Here is a 22599-nt window from a genome sequence, read left to right as displayed (position 1 = left end):
ATGTAGAATGGTACAGCCACATTAGAAAACTTGAAAGATAAGCATACACCTACCATATGATGCAGCCATACCACTCCTAGGTATTTTCCCAAAAGAAATGAAAGCATGTGCCCACACAAAGACTTATATGCAAATGTTCATAGCAGTTTCATTTTTAATAGCCCCAAAGTGGAAACAACCTGTCCATCGACAGGTTTATGGATAAACCAATTGTAGTATAGCCATACCATGGAATACTACTCAGCAATAAAAAAGAATGAACCATTGATATCTGCAACAACATGGAGAGATCTCAGAATAATCACACTGCATGAAAAAAGACAGACCAAAAAAAAAAAGACTACATACTTTATGGTTCCATCTATAAAATTCTATAAAATACAAACTAATCTATAGTGTCAGAAAGCAGATCAGTGGTGGCCTGTGGTTAGGGTGGAGTGGGGAGGGGAGAAAGGGAGGGGTCACAGTGGTGCACAGGGAAACTTCAAAAGGGGTGGGTATGTTTACTATCTTGCTTGTGATGATGGTTTCACAGGTGTACACATACATTGAAACTCATCAAATTATGTGCAGTTTGTTGTATGTCAATTATACCTTAACAAAGTGGTACTTAAAAATGGCTTGATCTTGGAAAGAGATGGAAGAAACTTAAATACATAACACTAAGTGAAAGAAGCCAATCTGAAAAGGTTACATCCTATATTATTCCAACTATATGACATTCTGGAAAAGGCAAAACTATGGAGACCATGAAAAGATCAGTGGTTGCCAAAGGTTGGTGGGAAGAGAAGGATCAACAGGCAGAGCACAGAGGATTTTTAAGGCAGTGAAATTATTCTGTCTGACTGAGTATCCACTATAATGGTGGACACATTTGTCCAAACCCATTGAAGTTACAACACCAAGAGTGATGTGTAATATAACCTACGGACTTTGGGTGGTTATGACGTGCCAATGTAGATTCATCAGTGGTGATAAATGTTCCGCTCTGGTGAGGGATGTTGATGGTGAGGGTGGGTTGTGCATGTGCGGGACAGAGTGTACAGGAGAAATCGCTGTACTGGCTGCTCAACTTTGCTGCGAACCTAAAACTGCTCTAAAAAGTAACGTTTAGTTTTTAAAAACTGGCTTGAACCATTGAATATGTTTTGTCTCTCATATCAGGGCTCTGGGGGCAGAGGGGGTCAAGGGTTTGTTCAGGTGCTACAGACACTACTGAGGACACAGATGCTTCCCATCCTTGGGCTGTGTCTCCCCTCCTCGTGTTACGAAAATGGATGCAGCTTTTCAAGAAGTCACATGCAGGCACAGCCATGTGTAGCAAAGATGAACTTATTTCTTCTTTTAGACGTCTTTTTTTAAGAGAGAGGAAAACTCTCCTGTGAGCTCTTCAGAGACTTTCCCTCAGGTCCCATTGGCCAAGGCTGAGTCGCATATCCATGGTCTGACTGTAAGGGAGTCTGGGAAGCGGAAGGGGGAGGGTTTCCCCGTGGGCATCCACCAGCACTCCTCTGGCACTTACAAGGCTGTGTGGCTCCTTCCTCCCGCTTTCTCCACCTGCTGCGCTCAGCCTCATTCTGTTCTCTCTGGCGCTCCCTTACCCCACTCTCTACCCCAGAGGGTTCAGTGGTGCTCACTGGGGTTCCCATAGGCCTTTCTATATAACTTCATTGTCCTTCTGCCTAGACTGCCTTATGCGTGCATATGTCTTAACGGCCAGACGTGAGCTTCTAGAACCACCCCTCTTTCATTAGGAGAGTCCCGGGACCTAGCCCAGTTATGCTTGAAAAAGTGAACTTGAATAGGAAGAAAAAGCTGATGGAGCTAGAAAAGGTCCCGGAGAGGACACAAGGCAAAGGTGGGAGGTGGGAGGCGAGGAGCCGAGTCAGTACAGAAGCGGGTACTAAACACTGGAAGGCTTCAGTACTGAAGCAGCAGAAATGATCAAGACCTAGCATGATAAAGGACATCACTTAGATGAGCTCAGAAAAAATAGACCTGGGAATCTCACTCTGAAATTGAAAGGAGAGAATTTTAAAACAGAGATGGCACAGCTGGCCTCATGGGACAGAATTCTCTGTTCATTCAACATGTGGAACTTATTACCTCTAATAGGTCGTTCAGGAAAGACTACAACAATTTTTAAGTGGTTAAAAGCTACTAAATGGACAAAGTGACTACACTTGTTAATGCCAGGCCCTGCAGCCTCGCAAAACACCCTCTCCCGATCTCAGTTCTCCAGAGGTATCTTTGGGCTGGATGAGTCACGTGGGTCTGAAGTGAGCCTCAGGTTATCCATGCTTCATGACTCATCAGATCGAAAATCACCTCTGTGGGGCAGAGATTCCTGACAGCAGGAGAAAGAACAGGAGATGCTCCTGACCCCAGGATTGTACAGTCATTTCAGTAGCGACTGACTGTTCCTTGCCGGCCATCCCAGGCAGAATTCTAGAGACGCCCTGGAAGTTCGGGCCCCAGTCTTAGTGGGCTGGTGGCCAGCAGGCCCTAGCATTGGAATCAGGATGGTTCCTGCATATCAGGACCACTGCTGCTCTGAAGCCATTTATCTGAGGAGTACAGACGCTCTCTAAAGAGTCCAGCCCACTAATTGCAGACTCAGAGTCTTTAAGGAACATTTGAGCTGAATCAGGTTGAGATTCTCCGCTGAGCATAGCTCTTCTATTCTCTAAGTTCACTGGAAGCACCGGAAAGACATCTTGCAGCAATCGTTTAATCTCATTCACCTGCATCCCAGCCCCCCAACCTCAAGCTGCACCCAGTTTTAGGAGTCTCTAAGGTCTAAACCCAATTGGCCCTTTTCTCCCACTCCCAGCTTGGGCATTGCCAGGCGGCTCTCCAAACCATGCTCCCTGGCTCCCCGTGATGGGCCCTGGGGCCTGGGGTCTCCCCCTCCTCCCACTGCTTCTTCCAGCAGTTGCTCCCAGATTTGCTCTCCTCAACCCAGCAACCTCTGTCTCCTTCCCTTCTCTTTGAGCAGACGGTCCCCTCTTCTCTTTCCCCAAGAGGGCTGAGACCATCCTCACCAGCTTTCTTCCTTTTCTCCTCCTCTGATCTCCTTTGTGAGCTAGATATGTTAAGTTTTCTCTGTCCTTCCAAAAACCAAAATCACTGCCTCTCTAAGACTTGCCTTCCCCTCTCCGTTTCCATCCTCAACACAGCTACACAGTGACCTTTGGCTTGCGCCTCCCCTCCTCACCTGTGGTTCCTGCCCCCACCCCTCTACTGAAATGGCTCTTGCCAGAGCACCAGTGACCTCCTGGTCACCAAAGTCTAGGGTCATTTCCAGGACTTTGTTCTTTTTCCTTCCCTCACGGTCACTAGCCTGCTTCCGACTCTCCTTCCCTGACTCTTCCCTGTCCTGGACCCCCAGCATTTCTTCCGGATGACCCGATCAGCCATCTGCACTGCAGTCTGGACCTTCTTGTTTGAATGAGAACATCTTGCTTCAGGGGCTCTCGCTACCTTCTGGACTAAGTCAGCCCCCTGACATGATGGGCTGTCACGGATGTGGCCCCGGCAGGCTTGCCTGCATCATTTGGGACCGCTTGTCCCTAGCCCCTTATACTTCAGTCACATCCAGACTCTTGTAGCCCTCTCATTGGTTTCCATGAGTTTGCAGGTGCTGTTTCCTCTGTCTGGAATACCTCTCTTCCCGCCACCACTCGCCTCTCCACCTCAGTGGAGGAAGCCGTGCTCCTGCTGCTTTTCCTGAATGTGTTCTATGTGCTTAAACTCGGCAGCAGCCTCAGCCCTTTGGGTGCCAGGAAGGTACCGTGTAGCCCAGCACGCCACAAACAGACATCCTCGGTCTCCTGCTTCCACACTGGCTCCCTCTGAACATCCATTCCATCTCAGAGTGTCAACTTGCAGCTCAGTTCGGCAGAAATGCGTGGATGCTGCCCTGCAAGCACACGTTTGGCTAATTCTCAGCTCTCCGCCTTTATGCCTCACGTCCTCTCCTAAGGCCAGACCCATGTCCCTGCCTGTTCGCAGGACGGGAAGTTCTGATCAGCACTGATTCCTTTCCTCTCTCTCCCCCCAGCTACCAAATTCTGTCCCTTCATCCTTCACAGCCTAAACAGACAGACAAGCAAAACAAACAAAGCCCTATGCTTTGTCTTTCCTTTCTAGTACTCAATCTGGCTGTGATGGTTCATTTTCTGTGTCAATTTGGCTAGGCCACAGAACCCATTTGGTCAAACATGAATTTAGACGTTACTCTGAAGATGTGTTTAAGATGAGATGAACATTTAAGTCAGCAGGCTTTGAGGAAAGCAGATTATCCTCTCAAATGTGGGTGGGCCCTGTCCAATCAGTTGAAGGCCTTAAGAGAAAAAAGACTGAGGTCCTCTGAAGAAGAGGGAATTCGGCCTGCAATCCACCTTTGGACTCCAGCTGCAACATGAACTCTTCCCTGGGTCTCCAGCTGCCGGCCCACCCTGCAGATTTTAGACGAGCTGCCTCTACAATCAATCATGTGAATCAATTCCTTAAAATAAACCTCTCTCTCTCCACGCACACACCCTATTGCTTCTGTTTTTCTGGAGAACCCTGACTAATACACTGTTCTACCTCCTAACTCAGCTCCCTGTTCCTGTGTTCACTCCCCTCCAGCCCACTCCAGTGATGCTCGCTGATTTTTTTGTAATGTTAATTTGCTCACAAAATTTGCTGGATCCCTACTGTTTATCAGTGGATGGCTGTGTTTCCCAAATATCAGATGTTTGTGTATCTTCACCATGTTTGACATGGGTTTTCAGTGTCTCGTCTATACAGTTACTTGTTTTAGATTTTTCTTTACACTGACCCTTCTCAGGGATGTTTGCATTTTGGCAGGAATGTGTGAATTTTTTTTCAACTTTTTATTTTTATTGGAGTATAGTTGATTAACAATATTGTGTTAGTTTCAGGTGTACAACAAAGTGATTCAGTTATACATATACATGTGCCTATTCTTTTTCAAATTCTTTTCCCAATTAGGTTGTTACAGACTATTGAGCAGAGTTCCCTGTGCTATAGAGTAGGTCCTTGTTTGTTATCCATTTTAAATATAGCAGTGTGTACATATCAATCCCAAACTCCCTAACTAGCCCTCCCCCCTCCCCTCCCCCCTGGTAACCTTAAGTTCGTTCTCTAAGTCTGTGAGTCTGATTCTGTTTTGTAAATAAGTTCATTTGCGTCATTTTTTCTAGAATTCTGCATATAAGCAATATATTATGATAGTTCTCTTTTGCCGTCTGACTTACTTCACTCAGTATGACAATCTCTGGGTCCATCCATGTTGCTGCAAATGGCATTATTCCATTCTTTTTAATGGCTGTATAATATTCCATTGTAGATATGTAACACATCTTCTTTATCCATTCATCTGTTGATGGACATTTAAGTTGTTTCCATGGTTGTCTATTGTAAATAGGGCTGCGATGAGTATTGGGGTGCAAGTATCCTTTCGGGCCATGTTTTTCTCCAGATTTATCCAGGAGTCGGATTGCAGAATCATATGGCAACTCTATTTTTAGTTTCTTAAGGAACATCCATACTATTCTCCATAGTGGCTGCACCAATTTACAGGAATGTGTGAATGTTTAAGATAAAAGCTCTTGCAGTCCCAATCAAAAAGTGAAGAGCAGTTTTGTGGAAGGGTTTTGAGCTTTCCTAATTCCCTGCCACCACGCAAGCTGGTCCTCTTGACTTGAAGCTAAATTTCTAAGATGGAAAGTCCCAGCAAGATTGAGACGTGTGGGACTTCCCTGGTGGTGCAGTGGTTAAGACGGCACGCTCCCAATGCAGGGGGCCTGGGTTTGATCCCTGGCTGGGGAACTAAGTTCCCGCATGCCGCAACTAAGAGCCTGCATACTGCAACTAAAGATTCCACATGCCGCAATAAAGATCCCCCATGCCACAACTAAGACCCAGCACAGCCAAATAAATAAATACATATTACAAAAAAAAAAAAAAAAAGATTGAGACGCATGACACAGATTACTACACCTCTCCTGAGTCATCAAGACAGAGGTGGCTCCTTCATGCAATTTGTCTCTTCAGCTGAGGTTGGGAGTGGAGATGGTGAATGTTTGGTCCCACCTGTGGGGGTAGGGATGGGGGTGGGGAGTATGAATGAAGGAAGAAGAGGAAGAGGGCAAGAGACCACCCAAGTTTTCGTAACTTACTCTCTGACGTTTGAAAACACCCTATTTCATTATTTTCTAGGATTGATTTCTGCAACATCTATTCCGAGAAAAATATTAGAAAGAAATATGTAGTTTCTTTGCATCTGTTATCCCCTTTGTCAATATTAAACGACTTAGTCACTTCTCTGGGGAATTAAAGAGGTTGATTCATGGCTATGTGACCCTCTTGTCACTTCTGGTTCCTTTTTCCGTGTTCTATATCAAGGCTCAGAGCCCTAGGAAAGGGCATTTTTGCACTCAGAGAAGAACCTGAGAAGAGCCTGTAAGTAAACTTCCAGAATAATCTTGATTTTGAAATTGCTTTTTTTTTTATAAGAAAAAATTAAGTATTAGTAAATTGGAATAAACAGTTGAGACCAGAGGAAACTTTAAACCTCTGCCTCTATCCCCGACAGTTTACCTCTGTACAGAAATACCAGAAAGTCTTTGTTAACCTTGGCCTGAGGGATCTGAATCCCTCATCTCAGGGAGGACTGCAGCTTGAGCATCTTCTTAACAGAACAGCTATGTGGACTTGGGCCATCCCTGGCTTTTGAAGAATTGATCTGTTAGCCAAGCCTCGGGTCGGGGAGAGGAGCAGGGCTGGCTCGGAAAGGCTGCCAGGCCTCACAGACAGTGCCATGCCAGACTGAATTTTTCTGTAGACACTCCTCTGTTTACCCAGTAGCTCTCATTAATCTTTCCTTTCTTGTGTGAAGGTTGCTTTCAGAGAGGAAGGCGTTCGCTGGCTTTCCCAAGGCAAGAACGATGAAAACAAAATTATGAGGAATTCATTTCACCTCTTGGCACTGCTCGAGCTATTTCGGCAGGCTCAGAGAACACTGCGGTCCCGACCAATTTATAAGTTTGCAAGAGCTTTAAAAAAAGAAAGAAAGAAAAAGAGAAAAGGACAAGAAACGCTCCGTCCTCCTTTTGTCCCCCTTACCGGTGCTGGGCTTCTGCAAAATGCCAGCACCCAGAGTGGGCTCGGCCACTCTCCTTTGCCTTTATTTCCGAGACTGTGGGCTGGCAGGACCCAAGGGAGCTGTGGTCCCCAGAGTTGAAGTGACCTATCCAAGGTCACATGCAGGCCGGACCACAGGTCTCCTGTCTCCCTGCCCCGTGGTCTTTTTCTATCCCACTCTGCCCTTTCTCCAAATCCCCTTTAAAATGAGATTCCCATCAAGTCCTGAGGTCAATGAGAGGCTGATGTGTTAGACTAGGTTCCCACAGGGGATTAGCAGAGCGGGTCGGAGAAGCAGAGAAAGAGAACATCGGCAGTGGGGTTTATTTTCCCCCAGGCTGTCTGCAGACTGTATCTGGGCTTGTTGAGCATAAGCCACTGGCTTCTGCATGGGGAGCCGGGTCAGAAGGAGCAGGTCTCACTTACTGGAAATCTCAGGCTGTCAGACAAGGTGAGGGCTCCCCACTTGGGGAAGGAGGGAAGCAATAGGACCGCGTTGAGTTCCTTGTCCTCTGGGTCCTTCCCCAAAGAAGGCTGCATAGGTTTCTCCTGCACTTGCAAAAGCAATGATCCTGTGGGTTTCTGTTTGCCAGCGCCAGAGCGACACTGGTGACGTGCTTTTTCAATATCCCCCCAGTCTTGAAGGCGCCCAGGCTGGGCCACTTTGGAGGCTCTAGTTATTATTGTCACAGCTGCTGACTGGGCCTTGTATCTGAAGCAAAGGATGCGTTCTTTGCACCTCGAGAGTTCATCTGCGCTCAAAGGAATCACAGGACAACACAGGAATGTTCATCGCCCTGACTCCCCAACAAAGTGGGCGAACAGGGCTCTGGGGCTGCGGCTGGGGGCTGGGAGCCTGTGTCCTCCGTGCCAGGGCTTTTGCTGCTGCCACTGACGTTTAATACCCCCCGGGGAAAACAATCCAATCCACTGCCTATGCACCTCACAGCCGGCGTTTTGCTGGCGTGCGCAGGTTGATGGAGAAGCCTGGCCGCTTCTGTTTCCCATGGCAGCAGCTCAGCTCTGCGTGAAAGCAGATTAAGTGTGGGCTCAGGCTGGATACACAGACCGCACAGTTCTGCGTGGCTCCGCGCTTGGACCAGGAGCTTCTCATCACTGCCCCTGTTCCGTAACTCGTTCCCTCCCACCCAGCCACACAAAAACTCCTTTCATCCCGTGAAAGAGAGATGGGTCCTTGGTGATATTCTCCTGTGAACTGCAGCTGTGGTTTCCTGGCCCCGGGTTGTGGCGCAAACTGGAGTTTAGGGATAAAGGCAGAAAAGTAGTAATTATTCTTGGGATATTGCCATTGGTAAAAGCAAAAAAGCAGGTACACGGTCCTGGGGAGACACTGATGTTGAGATAAACATTACTGATAATGGAGGCACCGTAAAGAGAAACTGCAGGTTAAAGGGATCAGGTTAGCCTTTTAGCTGCTGCTGGAAGAAGCAATGGAGAGAGAGGGAAGGGCTCAATCCAGGAGAGCAAGAGAAGGGAATAAAATAGAGCTAGAGATCTTTGGGGAAAAAATATTCCCAAGGCATAGAGAAAAACCTTTATGCATGAGACTGGAATCTGGCCTACAGCATGATTTTAAAAGGTACCAGGGAATAAAAAGAGGGTAAAGTAATTCAGATGACTGGAGAAGGAGAAGGGGAGGAGGAAGGCCGGGCAGAGAGAAGAGGAGGAAGTCACGTGAGGATTTCCCCAAACACCAAGGGTTGCAAACTGACAACCAGTAGCCAAAATCAGTGTCAGACTATTCAAAAATAATTTGAGCCAAACTTTTTTTTTTTTTTTTTTAATCAGGAGATGCTATCCAAAGAAAATTAGATTTCTGGCTTCTCTTAAAAAAAAAAAATCAGAAAATCTGGTAACACTGGGTCTGTGTACAGCCTCGAAGAAAATCTGCTGGGCTGGACTCCTGCAACTTCAGCTGGGACATGGGCTCCCAGCCCCCCAGGACCCACTGCCCACACCCCTGCCCCCCAGGAAGTCTCTGTATCTCTTGATTTTCTTCACTCTTTTCGGTGCCTGTCTGACCCCTGCAGGCGTGTAAAGGCTCAGTGCTGCCCACACTGCCCTAATTTACCAGCAAAGGGAAAACCCCGACCCTAACCCCCAGCTCAGCAGAGAAGGTGGGGACCAACACTGAATGCTGCTCTCATCCCCTGACGCTGGGAGAGACGGTTCAGTTGAGAACAAATGCCTTGCAGCCTAGACCTCAGACCAGGATGGGCCTGACACCCGATGGAGATCTGTAGTCAGCTCTGGAGGGTTCAGTTAGGCTGTGCTGACAGAGGAGGTGGAGGACACCCCATGCAGATGACAATGCAAGGAGAGTTTATACCTACAGTGTTGAATGGCATTTCAGGATTCGCCCATAATTGGGATTCTGGGAATATATTTCAACCAAAATTAAAAGCAACTCTTTGAGGATCATGTTAAAGAGAGTCTGAGAAACTTGCCTATCCTGAACCCTCAGTGCCACGTAAACATGGGTTAGAATCCTGGCTCTTCTACTTACTCGCTGTGTGACTTTGGACAAGTTATTAAACCTCTCTGAGCCTCAGTTTCCTCATCTAAAATGTATCTATATAATCATACAGAGCTACTGTGAAAATTAGGAATAATGTATTTTGGATGCCATAACAGTGGCCAGACGCTTGGTAACAACTTGGTAACTATTATCTATTATTATTACTATTTTGCTTGTCCACTTTTCTAATTATGTATTTTGTGATGCCTAAAGGCAAATTTGGTATGTGGGAAATTTTAACTCGGTTGCTTAGGAACTCTGGTAGGAATTTTAAAACAGGTTTCCTGAAGAGTCAGAAATGAGATGTTGATGTGATGGGAAATGTGTCACATTGTGGTAGAAAACTGGGGTCTCCCTCCCACTGCTGCCTCTAGTCTAGGACAGCCTCGGCCAGCCCAGTCGCCTCCTTGGATTTTCGTTTCCTCATCTGCGGAAACCAGCCGGCCAGGTGTTGCTCATCTAGAGCTGTGCCGTTCAGTAGATAGAAACCAGCCACGTGTGACTATTTAAATTTAAATGAATTAAAACTAAATAAAGTTAAAAATTCAACTCCTCAGTTGCACCAGCCCTCCGTGCTCAATTGTCACATCAGGCTAGTGCTGACCATGTTAGACAGCACAGATACAGAACGTTTCCATCACCGCTGAAAGTGCTATCAGACAGTCCTGAATTCTAGAGATTGCTACACAGTGCCTGGTCGTCAGATGACCAGCATCAGTACCGCCTGGGACTTGTTAGGAAAACAAACTCTCAGGTGCCAGTCTAGACCTTTGAAATCAAAATCTGCATTTTGACAAGACTCCCCCAGTGATAACATCCTCAAGTTTAAGAAGCTCTCACCTATAATATTTCTTCCAGCTCTAAAAGTAAAATTTAAGAAGCTGGGTATCTGCCTAAAAAAGTCTTTGAGAAAGGAATAAATAACGAGCTTGTCCAAATCCTGATTCCCTGATTTTTCTAAAAGGAAAGAACTGGGGCCGTCTGGAGAAAGAAAGACCAGCAGAATGACTGCACCTCTGCAGGAGCGAGAGGATAGAAATCAACAGACATCTAAAGGCAACGTGTCAAACATTAGTGCTGGGAAGGCGGTGCAATCCAGCTCCTGCCTCTGAGCCTCTCATCGTTGGGACATTGAAGCCTTGCCTAAAGAGCCTCAGAGGAGGGACGTTCTCAATTTGCTGTGGCAGCAAAGAAACAAGAAGAAACGGGTTGCATTTCCTAGGCACCTTATCTCCAGGCCATCTTAACGTGCTTGCCAAAGCTTCCCTCCTTAAACCTCACCAGGAAGGAGCTCAGGCAGGTCTTTTATTCAAGCAGGGAAAATGAGGAACAGAGATTGGTGAAGAAATCAAGGCCACATTCAACAGTGAGAGGAAGGGCAGACTGGAACACCAGCCCTGAGCTTGTGGTCCAAACGCGCCTCTGTGGCTTGAGCTATAAAATAGGAGAGAAGGCATTTGGTCCTCTTGCTGCAGAAAGTTTTGATGTCTTTTGGTGACATGCTGTTTTCAGCACAAAAACAAAGGGGAATAATATTAGATCTGTTGCTTGTGAAGAAAACATGTGCCTCTTACAAGACAAAACTGCAGTAATATATCTTATTTAATTGTTATTAGATTTTATTGCCGAAGGCTAAAATTTTAATGTATCCATAAATCTGTTTCTCACTTGCAGAGAAATCCCTTTATAAAGAACACACTGTACAAGGATGAAGGCAAGAGGAGGGAAAAATGAATCTAAAATCTGCATTATTAATTTTTTAGACAGCAAGCAACATGGTACCTCATAGAGGATATTAGAAAAAAATGAAACAGCTGGGATTTTTGATTTGCTGTAGAGAAAAATCTGCTGATTTGAGAAACATTCTTACAGGGTAAACTATTTTGATGCAAAAAAATGAGCAGATAGAAATGGATTTGTGATATACAAATCAGCTCTTAAACAGTCACTGACAGAAAGTGTGATGTGTTTCCAGCAGATACAGTAAGCTGAGCATCCTGTCACATAACCCAGAGCCGTGGAATCTGGGCGTGGCTCAGGGGACAGGGAGACCTGGTCTGAATTCTGCTGTGCCACCTACTCTCCGTGTGATCGCTGACACATTTCAGCAAGCAATCTAAGCCTCGGCGTCCACTGTGTGAAAAGCAACCTCCAGAGGCTTTAGGGAGGATGCAGAGAGATGCTATATATAAAGTGCTCCTAGGACATAATAGACAATTATTATCTATTAGTGTACCAATTACTCAGATAACGGTTTGGGGCCAAATCCAAAGCCATACCGAAGAAAGCAAATGGGGACACACCTAGGAGGAGAGGCAGCACCTCCCAATTTGCTATGGTGCTGGGCGTCCTGCCCACTGTCCCCCTGCTCACGGCTGACTGATCAAGTCCTCCGACCCAGGCAATGAAGCAGGGCTGACTCGCACCAGCAAGGCTGGGGACAGTTCAGGAGCACAGGGGCTATCAGTGATTTCTGGGGCTCACAGAGGCATAGGAGTGGATTTGGTGCGCAGGAGTACTGCCAACCTCCAAATCAACCTCCAGTTCTGAAAGGCAGCAAGCTTGCAGGAAAAAAGAACTCTGTTCTTTTGCTGGTCCCCACTCTAATGTCCATTTCTTCCAATTTCCTTTCCTCCGGATGGAGTAAGACCGCCTTCTTAGGGAGGATCTCGAATCTTCTGTAAGGCCAGTCCCACATGGTAATGACCCTTCTTCAACACAATGTCTCCCTGTATCTCTTCTCTGCACTGAACTTTACCATTCAGATTATGTGCAGGAGCTGCAAGCCCTCTATATTATTGCTGAAGATACTTCCACAGGTTTGTTCCTAACCTGCCTATTTCCCCATCTCATTTCTGTCCTGCATTGACCCCATTCCGCCCGAACCCAAAAAGAGAGCCATTTCTTCCCTTCAGGTTGCTCAGTTCATGCCCTCCCGCCAGTGACTGGATACCTTTCTCACATTACCAGTGTAATTCACTGGCTCAAACAGTATTAAGCTACTCCATAAATCCAGCCCCAAAATATTTGACGTGAGAAGGAATTATTTGAGAGTGTTTAAAAACTGATCAATGCCTTCGTTAAAATTCCATACATAGGGTATAATGCTCATTAGATATTTTCATGTCAATTAAGATAGCTCAAATTTATTTTGTATCATCCCAAATGAACCCAAGGCCCTCTGAGTGCATCACACACCTAAATCTGCATGACTGACAGGGCAGTAGCAGCCCCATAGCACCTTCACTTTTGTTATGCCAGATCTGGGAAAAAAGAAAAGATGATTAACTCGGTGACAAAATATTCTCATTTTCCTTGTAAGATTCTCAGGAGAGAACTGCACTCAGAGGGTAGGAGCAAGGGAGGGAAGGCAGAATGGTTACAGAGCTGAATACAATGGCCTCAGTCCAATGCCACGTTTAAGTTTGGATGCCTTTGGTTTGCTTTCTTGTCTGTAAACTTAGAGCACAAGAAAATAGATGACTGTCAGAAAGTGATCTTATATAACGCAGTTTGTTGAAATTTCAGCCTGTCCATCAACCTAAGGTTTGTTTCAATTAATAAGACCCATGGCACAGGATTGCTGCTTTTATCAGTTAACAATCGCTGTGCAAAAAAGCAGCACAGATTTCAGGGGCTCAAAGTAAATAAGCATTTCTTATTGCTCAAGTATCTGTGATCAGCTGGTGGCTGGGGCCTGGCTGGCCTAGGATGCCCCATTTCACGTATCTGGCAGTTGACTGGCTATTGGCTGAGTTGATGGAATAGACTGGTCATGTTCCTCTTGTCATTCAGCAGCCCAACCTGGTATGACATGATGAATGACCCCACCCCCCGAGCCCCTACCAAAGATGTCCATGTCCTAATGCCCAGAACCTATGACTATGTCACCTCTCATGGTAAAAGGAACTCTACATATGTGCTTGAGTTAAGGACCTTGAGATGGAGAGATTATCCTGGATTACTTGGGTGGCCCCAGTATAGTCACAGGGGTCCTTTGAAGAGGGAGGCAGGAAGATCAGAGTCATGAGAGAAGATATAAGGATGGAAGCAGAGGTCAGAAAGAAAAGAAGATGCAACATTGCTCTCTTTGAGATGGAGGAGAGTCCACAAGCCAAGGAATATAGGTGGCCTTTAGAAGCTGGAAAAGGCAAGCAAATGGATTTTCCCCTAGAACCTCCAGCCCTCTGCAGCCCTCTGGACCAGTTTTAGACTTCTGACCTCTAGAACTGTGAGAGAATAAATATGTGTTTCTATAAGCCACTAAGTCTGTGGAAATTTGCTACAGCAGCAATAGAAGCTAATACACCTGGACTTGTCAACAAGTTAGTAGTAGGGTTCCAAGAGAGGCAAGAGGGAATCATAGACTCAGGATAGGCATACTATTACTTCTGCCACATTCCATTGGCCGATGATGTCACAACGCCATCCCAAATTCAAGGACTGGAGAAATAAACCCCACCATGTGATTCTATTTCTCTCACTTCTTGATGGGAGAAGCTGTAATGTCACTTTGCAAGGAGGTGTAGAAACTGAGCAGGACCCTGTGGGGCCTCCCCAGGGACAGACCCCGTGTCCCCCACCTCTTGTTTGTAGAAAAGCTTTAGCCTCGTAGGCCTCCCTCCAAGTCCAAAGAGCAAATTTAATGAGAAAAGTGAGAAAATGCAGAAACAAAGGAAAAGATTCAAGTAAGACAAAATAATAAGAGTTTAGCCATAACACAAAGTCAAGGACTTTTAGTGCCTCCTCAAGGCTGTAGATAATAACCTGAACCATATCCTTGAGGTGTTTTGCAGACATTAAAACCCCCCACCAGGTGGAAGAAGTTAACTTCATGTGACAATAAGCATGTAGACCCCAGAGGGGTTGGAACCAGAGTTTGATGATGTTAATTCCCGAAACATCACACTGTTACCTCACCACTCACAATCAGAAGGATGTACCAAGCTGATCAGGCACCTGCAACCCTCTCCCTCACCTTGCCTTTAACAACCCTTCCCCGAAAGCCACTGCGGAGTTCAGGTCTCTTTTTTTTAAACCGTGTTTTTTTAATTGAAGTGTAGTTAATTTACAGTGTTGTGTTAGCTTCAGGTGTACAGCAAAGTGACTCAGTTATGCATAAACATTTGTATATATATTCTTTTTCAGATTCTTTTCCATTATAGGTTATTACAAGACACTGAATATAGTTCCCTGTGCTGTAGAGTAGGTCCTTGTTGTTTACCTATTTTATACATAGCAGTTAATCCCAAAGTTTTAATTTAGCTCCCCCGCACCTCCCCATCTCGTTATCCCCTCTGGTAACCATAAGTTTGTTTTCTATGTCTGTGAATCTACTTCTGTTTTGTAAATAAACTCATTTATATTGAGTTCGGGTCTTTTGAACACAAGCTGCCCGTTCTCCTTGCTTGGCCACACTGGGCACCACCTTGCAATAAACTCTGCACTTCCCTTCAGCACAATCCAGTGTCAGTGGATTGGCGGTGAGCGGGCCCAAGTTTGGTTTAGTAATAGTGTAGAGACTGAGAAGGGTAAGAAATTACGGCCATTTTTTGCAATCAATCTATCATCGTGCCCTTTACAAAGTGACAGAAGACATTTAAACGTAACATCTGACCCTGTTTCTCTTTCATTTCCAGGGACACAGGGAGCATGGGTCTCAGGCACCAATATCTTCCTCAGTCTTTGGAGGACGTATGTGTCTCCAAGGAGCCTTGGATGGATGGACTTCACCCAACATTTGGGCACTTGCTGTTTTGTTGCTTTCATTTCCGTGGGCCTCCTCTCTGGGGCCTTCTCCTGGCTTCTGTCCTCATTCGTAGTCTTCACCACCTCCTGGATGGTCACGTGTGCTCTGCTGTGCTGCTCCAAGCACGCACGGTGTTTCATTCTGCTCTTCTTCCTCTCGTGTGGCCTGCGTGAAGGCAGGAACGCTTTGATCACCGCTGGCACAGGGATAGTAATCTTTGGACACGTGGAAAATATTTTTCACAACTTTAAAGGTCTCCTGGACAGTATGACTTGCAACCTAAGGGCAAAGAGCTTTTCCATCCATTTTCCACTTTTGAAAAAATATATTGAAGCAATTCAGTGGATATACGGCCTTGCCACTCACCTAAGTCTATTTGATGACCTTGTTTCTTGGAACCAAACCCTGGAGGTCTCTCTTTTTAGTCCCAGCCAAGCCCTGGAGGCACAGCTCAATGACACTACAGACAGAGCCCTGCATGTCTTGTACCAGGTAGTGACGGCGACAGAGGTGTTGTCTTCCCTGGGGCGGCAGCTATTTGCCCTCACAGGGCTTCTGCTGGTGCTACTGGGCACTGGCCTCTTCATGAGGCGATTTTGGGGCTCCTGTGGTTGGAAGTTTGAGAACATCTACATCACCAGACAATTTGTTCAGTTTGACGAGAGGGAGAGGCATGCACAGAGGCCCTGCGTCCTCCCGCTGAATAAGCAGGAAAGGAAGAAGGATGTCATCATCCCATCTTTCTGGCTGACTCCTAAAGACAGGAAAAACCTGGGGATGTTTTTCCTCCCGGTGCTTACCCATCTCTACATCTGGGTGTTGTTTGCAGCCATAGATTATCTGCTGTATTGGCTCATCTTCTCCGTCAGCAAACATTTCCAAAGCTTGCCAGGGCTTGAGGTTCACCTGAAGTTGCACAGAGAGGTAGGTGCTCGCTGGCCCGTCTCACTGTGTATCCCAGCTGTTTGCTGTGTGTTTGCAAAAGCTCGTGAACTTCCCAAGGCAGGGCAGTGGCTTATTCCCCTCTGGATCCTCAGTGCCTGGCACAGAGCCTGGCGTGTAGGAAGAACACCCAAAATGTTGGTTAGATTGAGTTGAAACCCCAATGTTAGAGTATGAGAACACGCTGAACATTTTTGATCACTGTATTAGTTTCCTGTGGCAGCCGTACTGCAACAGAGGAGACCATGGTCTTTGTTCATCCCATCTTTTCTCTTTTCCATTTTTCCCTGTGGAAATTTATGATTATGTAGACATTTCAGAGGATCTGGATACTGTCAGATACTTGTCTTATTTGTTTTTAAACGTAGCATTCTGCACTAGGTGGAACGTGCACGTGTGTCTAGTGTGTGCCTCTGTGTGCATGTGCACACGTAGTGTGTGTAGTTGTGTGTGTGTACATGTGCACGTGTGTGTGTGTGTGTGTGTGTGAATGTCATGCGCGCTGGGTGGTGTGCACTAGCCTGGGCTGGTGAACATGCCATCTACTGTTTCCATATGTCTGATTTTCCCTCCTCTTTATCGAGCCACAATAGATTGTGCCTCTGCTGGGGCAATCTCAGAGGGGAAGAGCAGAAAGGGACCTGGAAACCCTCCTTTGAAAGCCCATTTGCTCCTGCTGCATCCACACTCTCCCTCCCCTTTTCTCCTGGCTCCGCAGGTACTGTCTGGCCCCTGCCCCGCCTAATCCTGGGCTGCTTCTCAGAGTTGATTACTCTGAGCCCTCTGCTTCCTCTGAAGTCTTCAGTTAATTACAAGAACCGCCCGTTGCTCTACATATCTGGAGGAGGGTGGATAATGGAAACAGTGTTTCAAATGAAAGCCGAACAAGATTTTCAGCCAGGCTTGATCCGGGGCAGCGGTTGGTAAAAGGGCTTCTCTCCTCCTCTCCCCCATAGTGCATCCCCCTCCTGTAGTCCCTTTTTTGATCTTCCCCTCTCAGTTCCTCCTCTCCTTCTTTATCTTTTTGCTCCTCTCTCATCTATTTCTCTCTGAGCCAAAACCCATGCCTGTTTTGTGAATTCTCACTGTTTTAGGTAGACGAGTGGAGAAAAACAAGTCTGCCTTCCAAAAAAGGCCCAGAAGCTTTCCAATGACAATGTCCTGGCAAATACATTTTGGGGTGTTGCTGGGTCCTGGGGATGCAAAGTTGTCTAGACCATGATGGCTGCCATCGAGGGGCTCACGTCCTGGCAGGGGAGGCCACCACGTACGCTCACAATGACAGCAGGGTGGTGGGCGCAGAACAGATGCGAGCGCGAGACTGCTGTGGGAACTCGTCTCAAACTCTCTCCTGCCGAGCCTGGGAGGCTGTGCCACCAGCAGCCGGCTTCCATGTAACTGGCAGTGCCCTGCCCTTATCCCACGATGCCCTTGGAGGTTCCTGGTCTCTCCATTGCAGCAGATTTGCAAAGGAGAAGTCAAGCAAGAAAAGAAACATTGGCTCAAGGTTTCTCCCACTTTTATACAATTTTAAAAAAAGAAGAAAAGGGGGAAACGACGTGAATAGACCTGGCTGGATGGGTGGACACTGTAAGTAAAAATAGCTACAGTCGCTACTTATTGAGCACCTACTATGTGCCCAGCACTGGTCTGCATTAACTTTTCAGGACTGTCTGATACCAGAGTGAATCTTCCATCCATTACTCCATACCATCTTGGCAAATTGTTTACTTGAGAGAGGCAAACACATTTTAAAACATTGGGGTACCATTTAGTACATTGCTCGGTATTTTGAGAGTTTGTTACCCTCCACCAAGCCCGTACAAAAGTGTTGACAACCTTTCTGAAGCCCTGACTCCCAGCTGCAAAATCCCCAGTTAGATTCCTAGACTAAATAACTTCTTCCCAGACCGGACACCCGCTGCTTTCTTATTGCAGGATTTCTCATCACTGACTCAATCGATGTGTTTGTTTCTTCAACAGTATTGAAAAGAATGCATGCCTCTGCTCTGGGGACTGAAATCTCTCTATTTAATCGTAGGTGAACTGTCTTTTTAATAAGAGAAAAGGAGAGGCAACACAAATGCTTTCTAGTGCTTAGCCACAGTGCTGGGGAAATTGCAGATCTGACTTGACATCTGTGTAGAAGTCCCAGGTTTTGGGGTTTCCAGATTTTTCACAGGTATTGGGGTAAATCGAAGGTGCGCGGTGTTCTCTGGGTGTGATTGAGTTCTTTTCAGAAGTCATTTTCCTCCTCTGGGCCCCAGGGCTCTAGGGTGTTGGGGTGATAATAACTTACTAAGTACTCCAGTCTGTAACGTTAATGCTCCATCCCCAAGGTGCTTAATTTACACTGGGAGTAGTTTTTTCATGGGGAGGATCTGGTCCATTAATTCCTGTTTTACCAAATGGGAAAACAAATCCACCAAGAGAGTATATGGCTTTCTCAGGTCAGGGAAAAGTAAGAGCTGAATCAGCACACACTTCTCTTGCTGGTGGCTTGGCTGGGTGGCTCAATGTCATCTGCCCTCTGGGTCAGTTTGTGGAGAGCAACTGGCTTATTCTCTTGCCTTCAAGCAGGAAGGAATGCGCCCCTCCTATCATCTAAGAGAATGCGAAAATGTCCTATTTTGAGACCTCTATAAATAGGATTTTAGAGCCACTTTCAGTAAATATACTCTTCTTTGTATTCTTGCATCAAGAATAATTCCACCCCCCCCCCCACCCCCGCCACCTCAAGCTCTAGAAGGATGACTTAGAACATAATTTAATGCCTCCACATCTTTATGACCTTGTGGTCTGCTGACAAGGTGTTTGTTGAGATGGAGAGGCTATGACTGGGTCTTGAGGGGCTCTGCTACAAAAAAAACTTCTCCCCCAGTTAAGCGAAAACCACCTTTCATTAGTCCCACATGCTCTGAAGTGTAGAAAGAGGTGTTCCATAAAAATGGGTTATGCGGTCAAAATTAATAGGAGAATCGTTGGCTGAAGTTAAGCGAATTTCTCTGCTTTCTTCTCAGCACCTTCAACAGTCTCATGGCCATCGTGACTCTCTAAAGAAAGGACAGAGCAAACAAACTTATCTGATATCCTTCTCTCAAGGAAATCTATATTTCCACAGTCCCGCTTTGGAAAACTCTGCAGTGGCTACAACTAAAATTCATCCCTTCTCCTTTATTCCAATCATAGCACATAAAAGGAGCAGGGATAGCCCCTTCAGCCAAAGCTCCCTGCATATTTTCAGATAAATGTTACGTGCTACGGGGCAGTATTGAGAAAGACAAGGACAGAGTATGAAAATGGCATGGATCTTGATGATTTTATTCTTTCATTTTAGAAACAAGAAGCTCAAGACATCATCCATGATTCTTCATTTAATATATCTCTGTTTGAACCCAGTTGCCTCCCTAAACCAAAGCTACTTCTGTCTAAGACCTGGATTCCTCTCAGTTTTATTCTTGTGATACTAGTGATGCTAGGACTGTTGTCCTCCATCCTGATGCAACTTAAAATCCTGGTGTCAGCATCCTTCTACCCAAGTGTGCAGAGGGAGCGCATCCGATACCTACATGCAAAGCTACTGAAGAAACGATCAAAGCAGCCAGTGGGAGAAGTAAAAAGGAAACTGAGTCTGTACTTCACAAAGGTAAAGCCAAAATAGGGTTATAACCTGTAATTAGGGAAATTTTGATTTTGAAGGGCAAATGGAATTTCAAAGCACTCTTCAACTTTACATTAGGGCTTATATCCCCAGCAACAGATAGGACACTGTTTTGGGGCGGGTGGGGGGGGTGGGTGGGATGGGTGGGCAGTGACGGGGAACGGATGTACATGGCTAAGTCCAGAAGACTCTACAGCAATGACGGTCCAGAGGATTCTACAAGATAGCCTTCAAAACACTGATTTCAATTGAGTACGTTCGGTCATACTGTAGAAAAGCTACTGGGAAGGCCCTAATGGCTGTTAAAGAACAATACCCAGTCAGAGTTACTTTACCGGGATAGATAAATAACAGAAGGGAAGTATCTACTACAGCTTGGTAAACTCCAAAGAATTTGCTCATCCTCCAGCATTAAAAAATATATATGATGAGATATATATATATATGATATGTATATATTTATACATATATATGATAACATAATGACTTCCATACACATATAAAATGAACACTTGTCAAAGATTTTATTCAACGTATTAAAGACGGAACAGTAAGAAACTCTAACCAATTCAAAGAACCGTTTAAATCACACATGTATACAGGCCATCGTGAATACCAAAATGAATTTGCTTAATAGATACAAAACCGGCTTCTTCCACAAGGGAGGATGGGAGGATCAATTGTACTCTGCAGGGTGAAATTCATTTGCATGTTCATAGACAAGAATCATTTGCATTGTTGCCATCAGCTATCTACAACTTCCAGAACTGGAAAATACTTCATAGACAATGAGAGACCAAAATAATACCTAAGGATAAGCTTTTCTGGCCGTTTCAAAGTCTTGTGAAAAGTTTGTGTCAGTGGCATTTGAAATGACTCTAATGCTCATTCATCCAGCTTCGTGTCTTTTCAGATTCATTTCTGGCTTCCAGTCCTGAAAATGATTGGGAGGAAACAAATGGACATTGCCAGTGAAGAGAGCCCGTGAGAGGCCCCATGCAGCTCCTCAGCCACGCTGCTCCAGCAATTCTCCTTAAGTCTCCTGATGGTGACCCTTACTCATGCCCAGCAACAGAGAACTGCACTGCACGGTCCTTCAGCGGTTTGAGTTTGCAGCGCCAAGCTACTTTTTTCCATAAGGGCCAAAGGGCTACCAGATAAATTGTTGTGTTGTCTGTCTCACAAACAGGGCACATGATCTGGACTGTATCTCAGTGTAACACGACTAGAACCAGGCCCTTCGAGGAGAGTCTCAGCATAGAGTAATATTCAAAGAAAAAAACTGGAAAAAATCAAAATCTCTACTGCAGGCTCACAAACAAATATCAAGGAGAACATACATGTATGATGCCAGCAAAATATCTTTAAATGCTTCTGTCCCTTCTCTGCCCTTCTTAATATCCTTCATAGCTATTTCCTACCCACAACTGTCTGGCCTCCCCCTGCCCCTTTATTCAAGAACTCTTTCCAAAACCCATCTCCAGCAGCTCCTAATTTCTTCTCACCACCTGCTCTGCTCCTATCCTCTACTTTCCTGGATCTCTTTTGTTCTTCCTCTTCTACCAAGTCCTCTAGCCACATTTATTTAGAGAACACATTTATTAAAATCATATGAGAGGCTTCCTACAATGTGCATCTTGGGCCTCTTTTTCACTATAATCAATGTACACTCTACAGTACAGGGGCCTATTTCCCCTATATTCAAAATACCTAAGAGGGAAAAAATACTGATTCTATTATCTCTAAAGTGCCAGAATGGGAAGAAATGAAGAAACATTAAAATTTTAAAACAATTTTTTAACTTTTCATTTTGAAAATGTTTCAGCCTTACAAAAAAGTTGCCAAATAGTAAGTACAGTGTTCCATTTACCCATCACCCCTCATCCCCGAACATTAACGTCTTACATAACCATAGCACAATTGTCAAAACCAGATAAATACACTGAAAAACGCATAATCTACAAAACTCATTGGATTTTCACCAATTGTCCCACTAATATCCCACTAATGTCCCAAGGGCTAGTCCTTGATCCAATCCAGGCTCATGCATTGCATTTGGCTGTCATGGTTCCTTAGGCTCGTCCAGTCAGGGACAGTTCCTCAGTCTGTCTTTCTTTTTTTTTCATGACCTTGACATTTCTGAGGAGTGCTGCCAGTTATTCTGTAAAATGTCCTTTGCTTTGCGTTTGTCTGATGCTTCCTTATAAGTAAACCCAGGTAATGGATTTTTGGGCAACAATACTACAGAAGCACTGACATGCTCTTCTCAATGCATGAGATCAGGGGTATGTGATGTTAATATGTCTCATTACTGGTAAGGTTACCTTTCTTCACTTAGTTAAGTAAGATGGGGTCCGCAGATTCTTCCACTGTTGAAGTTACTATTTTCCTTTTGGAATGAATAAGTATATTGTGGGAAATACCTTCAGACTATACAAACATCCGGTTTCTCATCATACATTTACCCTCTAATTTTAGCATCCATGGATGCAAAACTGTGCCAGCCAGTGATTTTCTATTTTAATAATATCTTCTACATTTTAAAATTGAAAT

General features: G+C 45.3%; 1 protein-coding gene and 1 long non-coding RNA gene across 2 annotated transcripts in view; one reads left to right on the top strand and one right to left on the bottom strand.

Annotated features, from left to right (window-relative positions):
• The window catches only part of LOC309664534, a 43872-nt gene that overhangs the window by 8460 nt on the left and 12813 nt on the right, over window positions 1–22599 (bottom strand). The gene's annotated exons all lie outside the window — the stretch shown is intronic.
• On the top strand, window positions 1780–22162 carry LOC309664312 (dendritic cell-specific transmembrane protein-like; the record flags this gene model as incomplete). The annotated part of the gene is made up of 5 exons (XM_082469493.1): window positions 1780–1858; window positions 12460–12513; window positions 15334–16367; window positions 19723–20031; window positions 20960–22162. 5 exons carry the CDS (start codon window positions 1780–1782, stop codon window positions 21032–21034), a joined length of 1551 nt encoding a protein of 516 aa, XP_082325619.1. The 3' UTR covers window positions 21035–22162.

The sequence above is a fragment of the Balaenoptera physalus genome (genome assembly GCF_965194825.1).
Source record: "Balaenoptera physalus genome assembly, chromosome: 7".
NCBI lineage: Eukaryota > Metazoa > Chordata > Mammalia > Artiodactyla > Balaenopteridae > Balaenoptera > Balaenoptera physalus.
The sequence above is the reverse complement of the archived record's forward strand: the minus strand, read 5'-3'. Positions and strand labels throughout refer to the sequence as shown.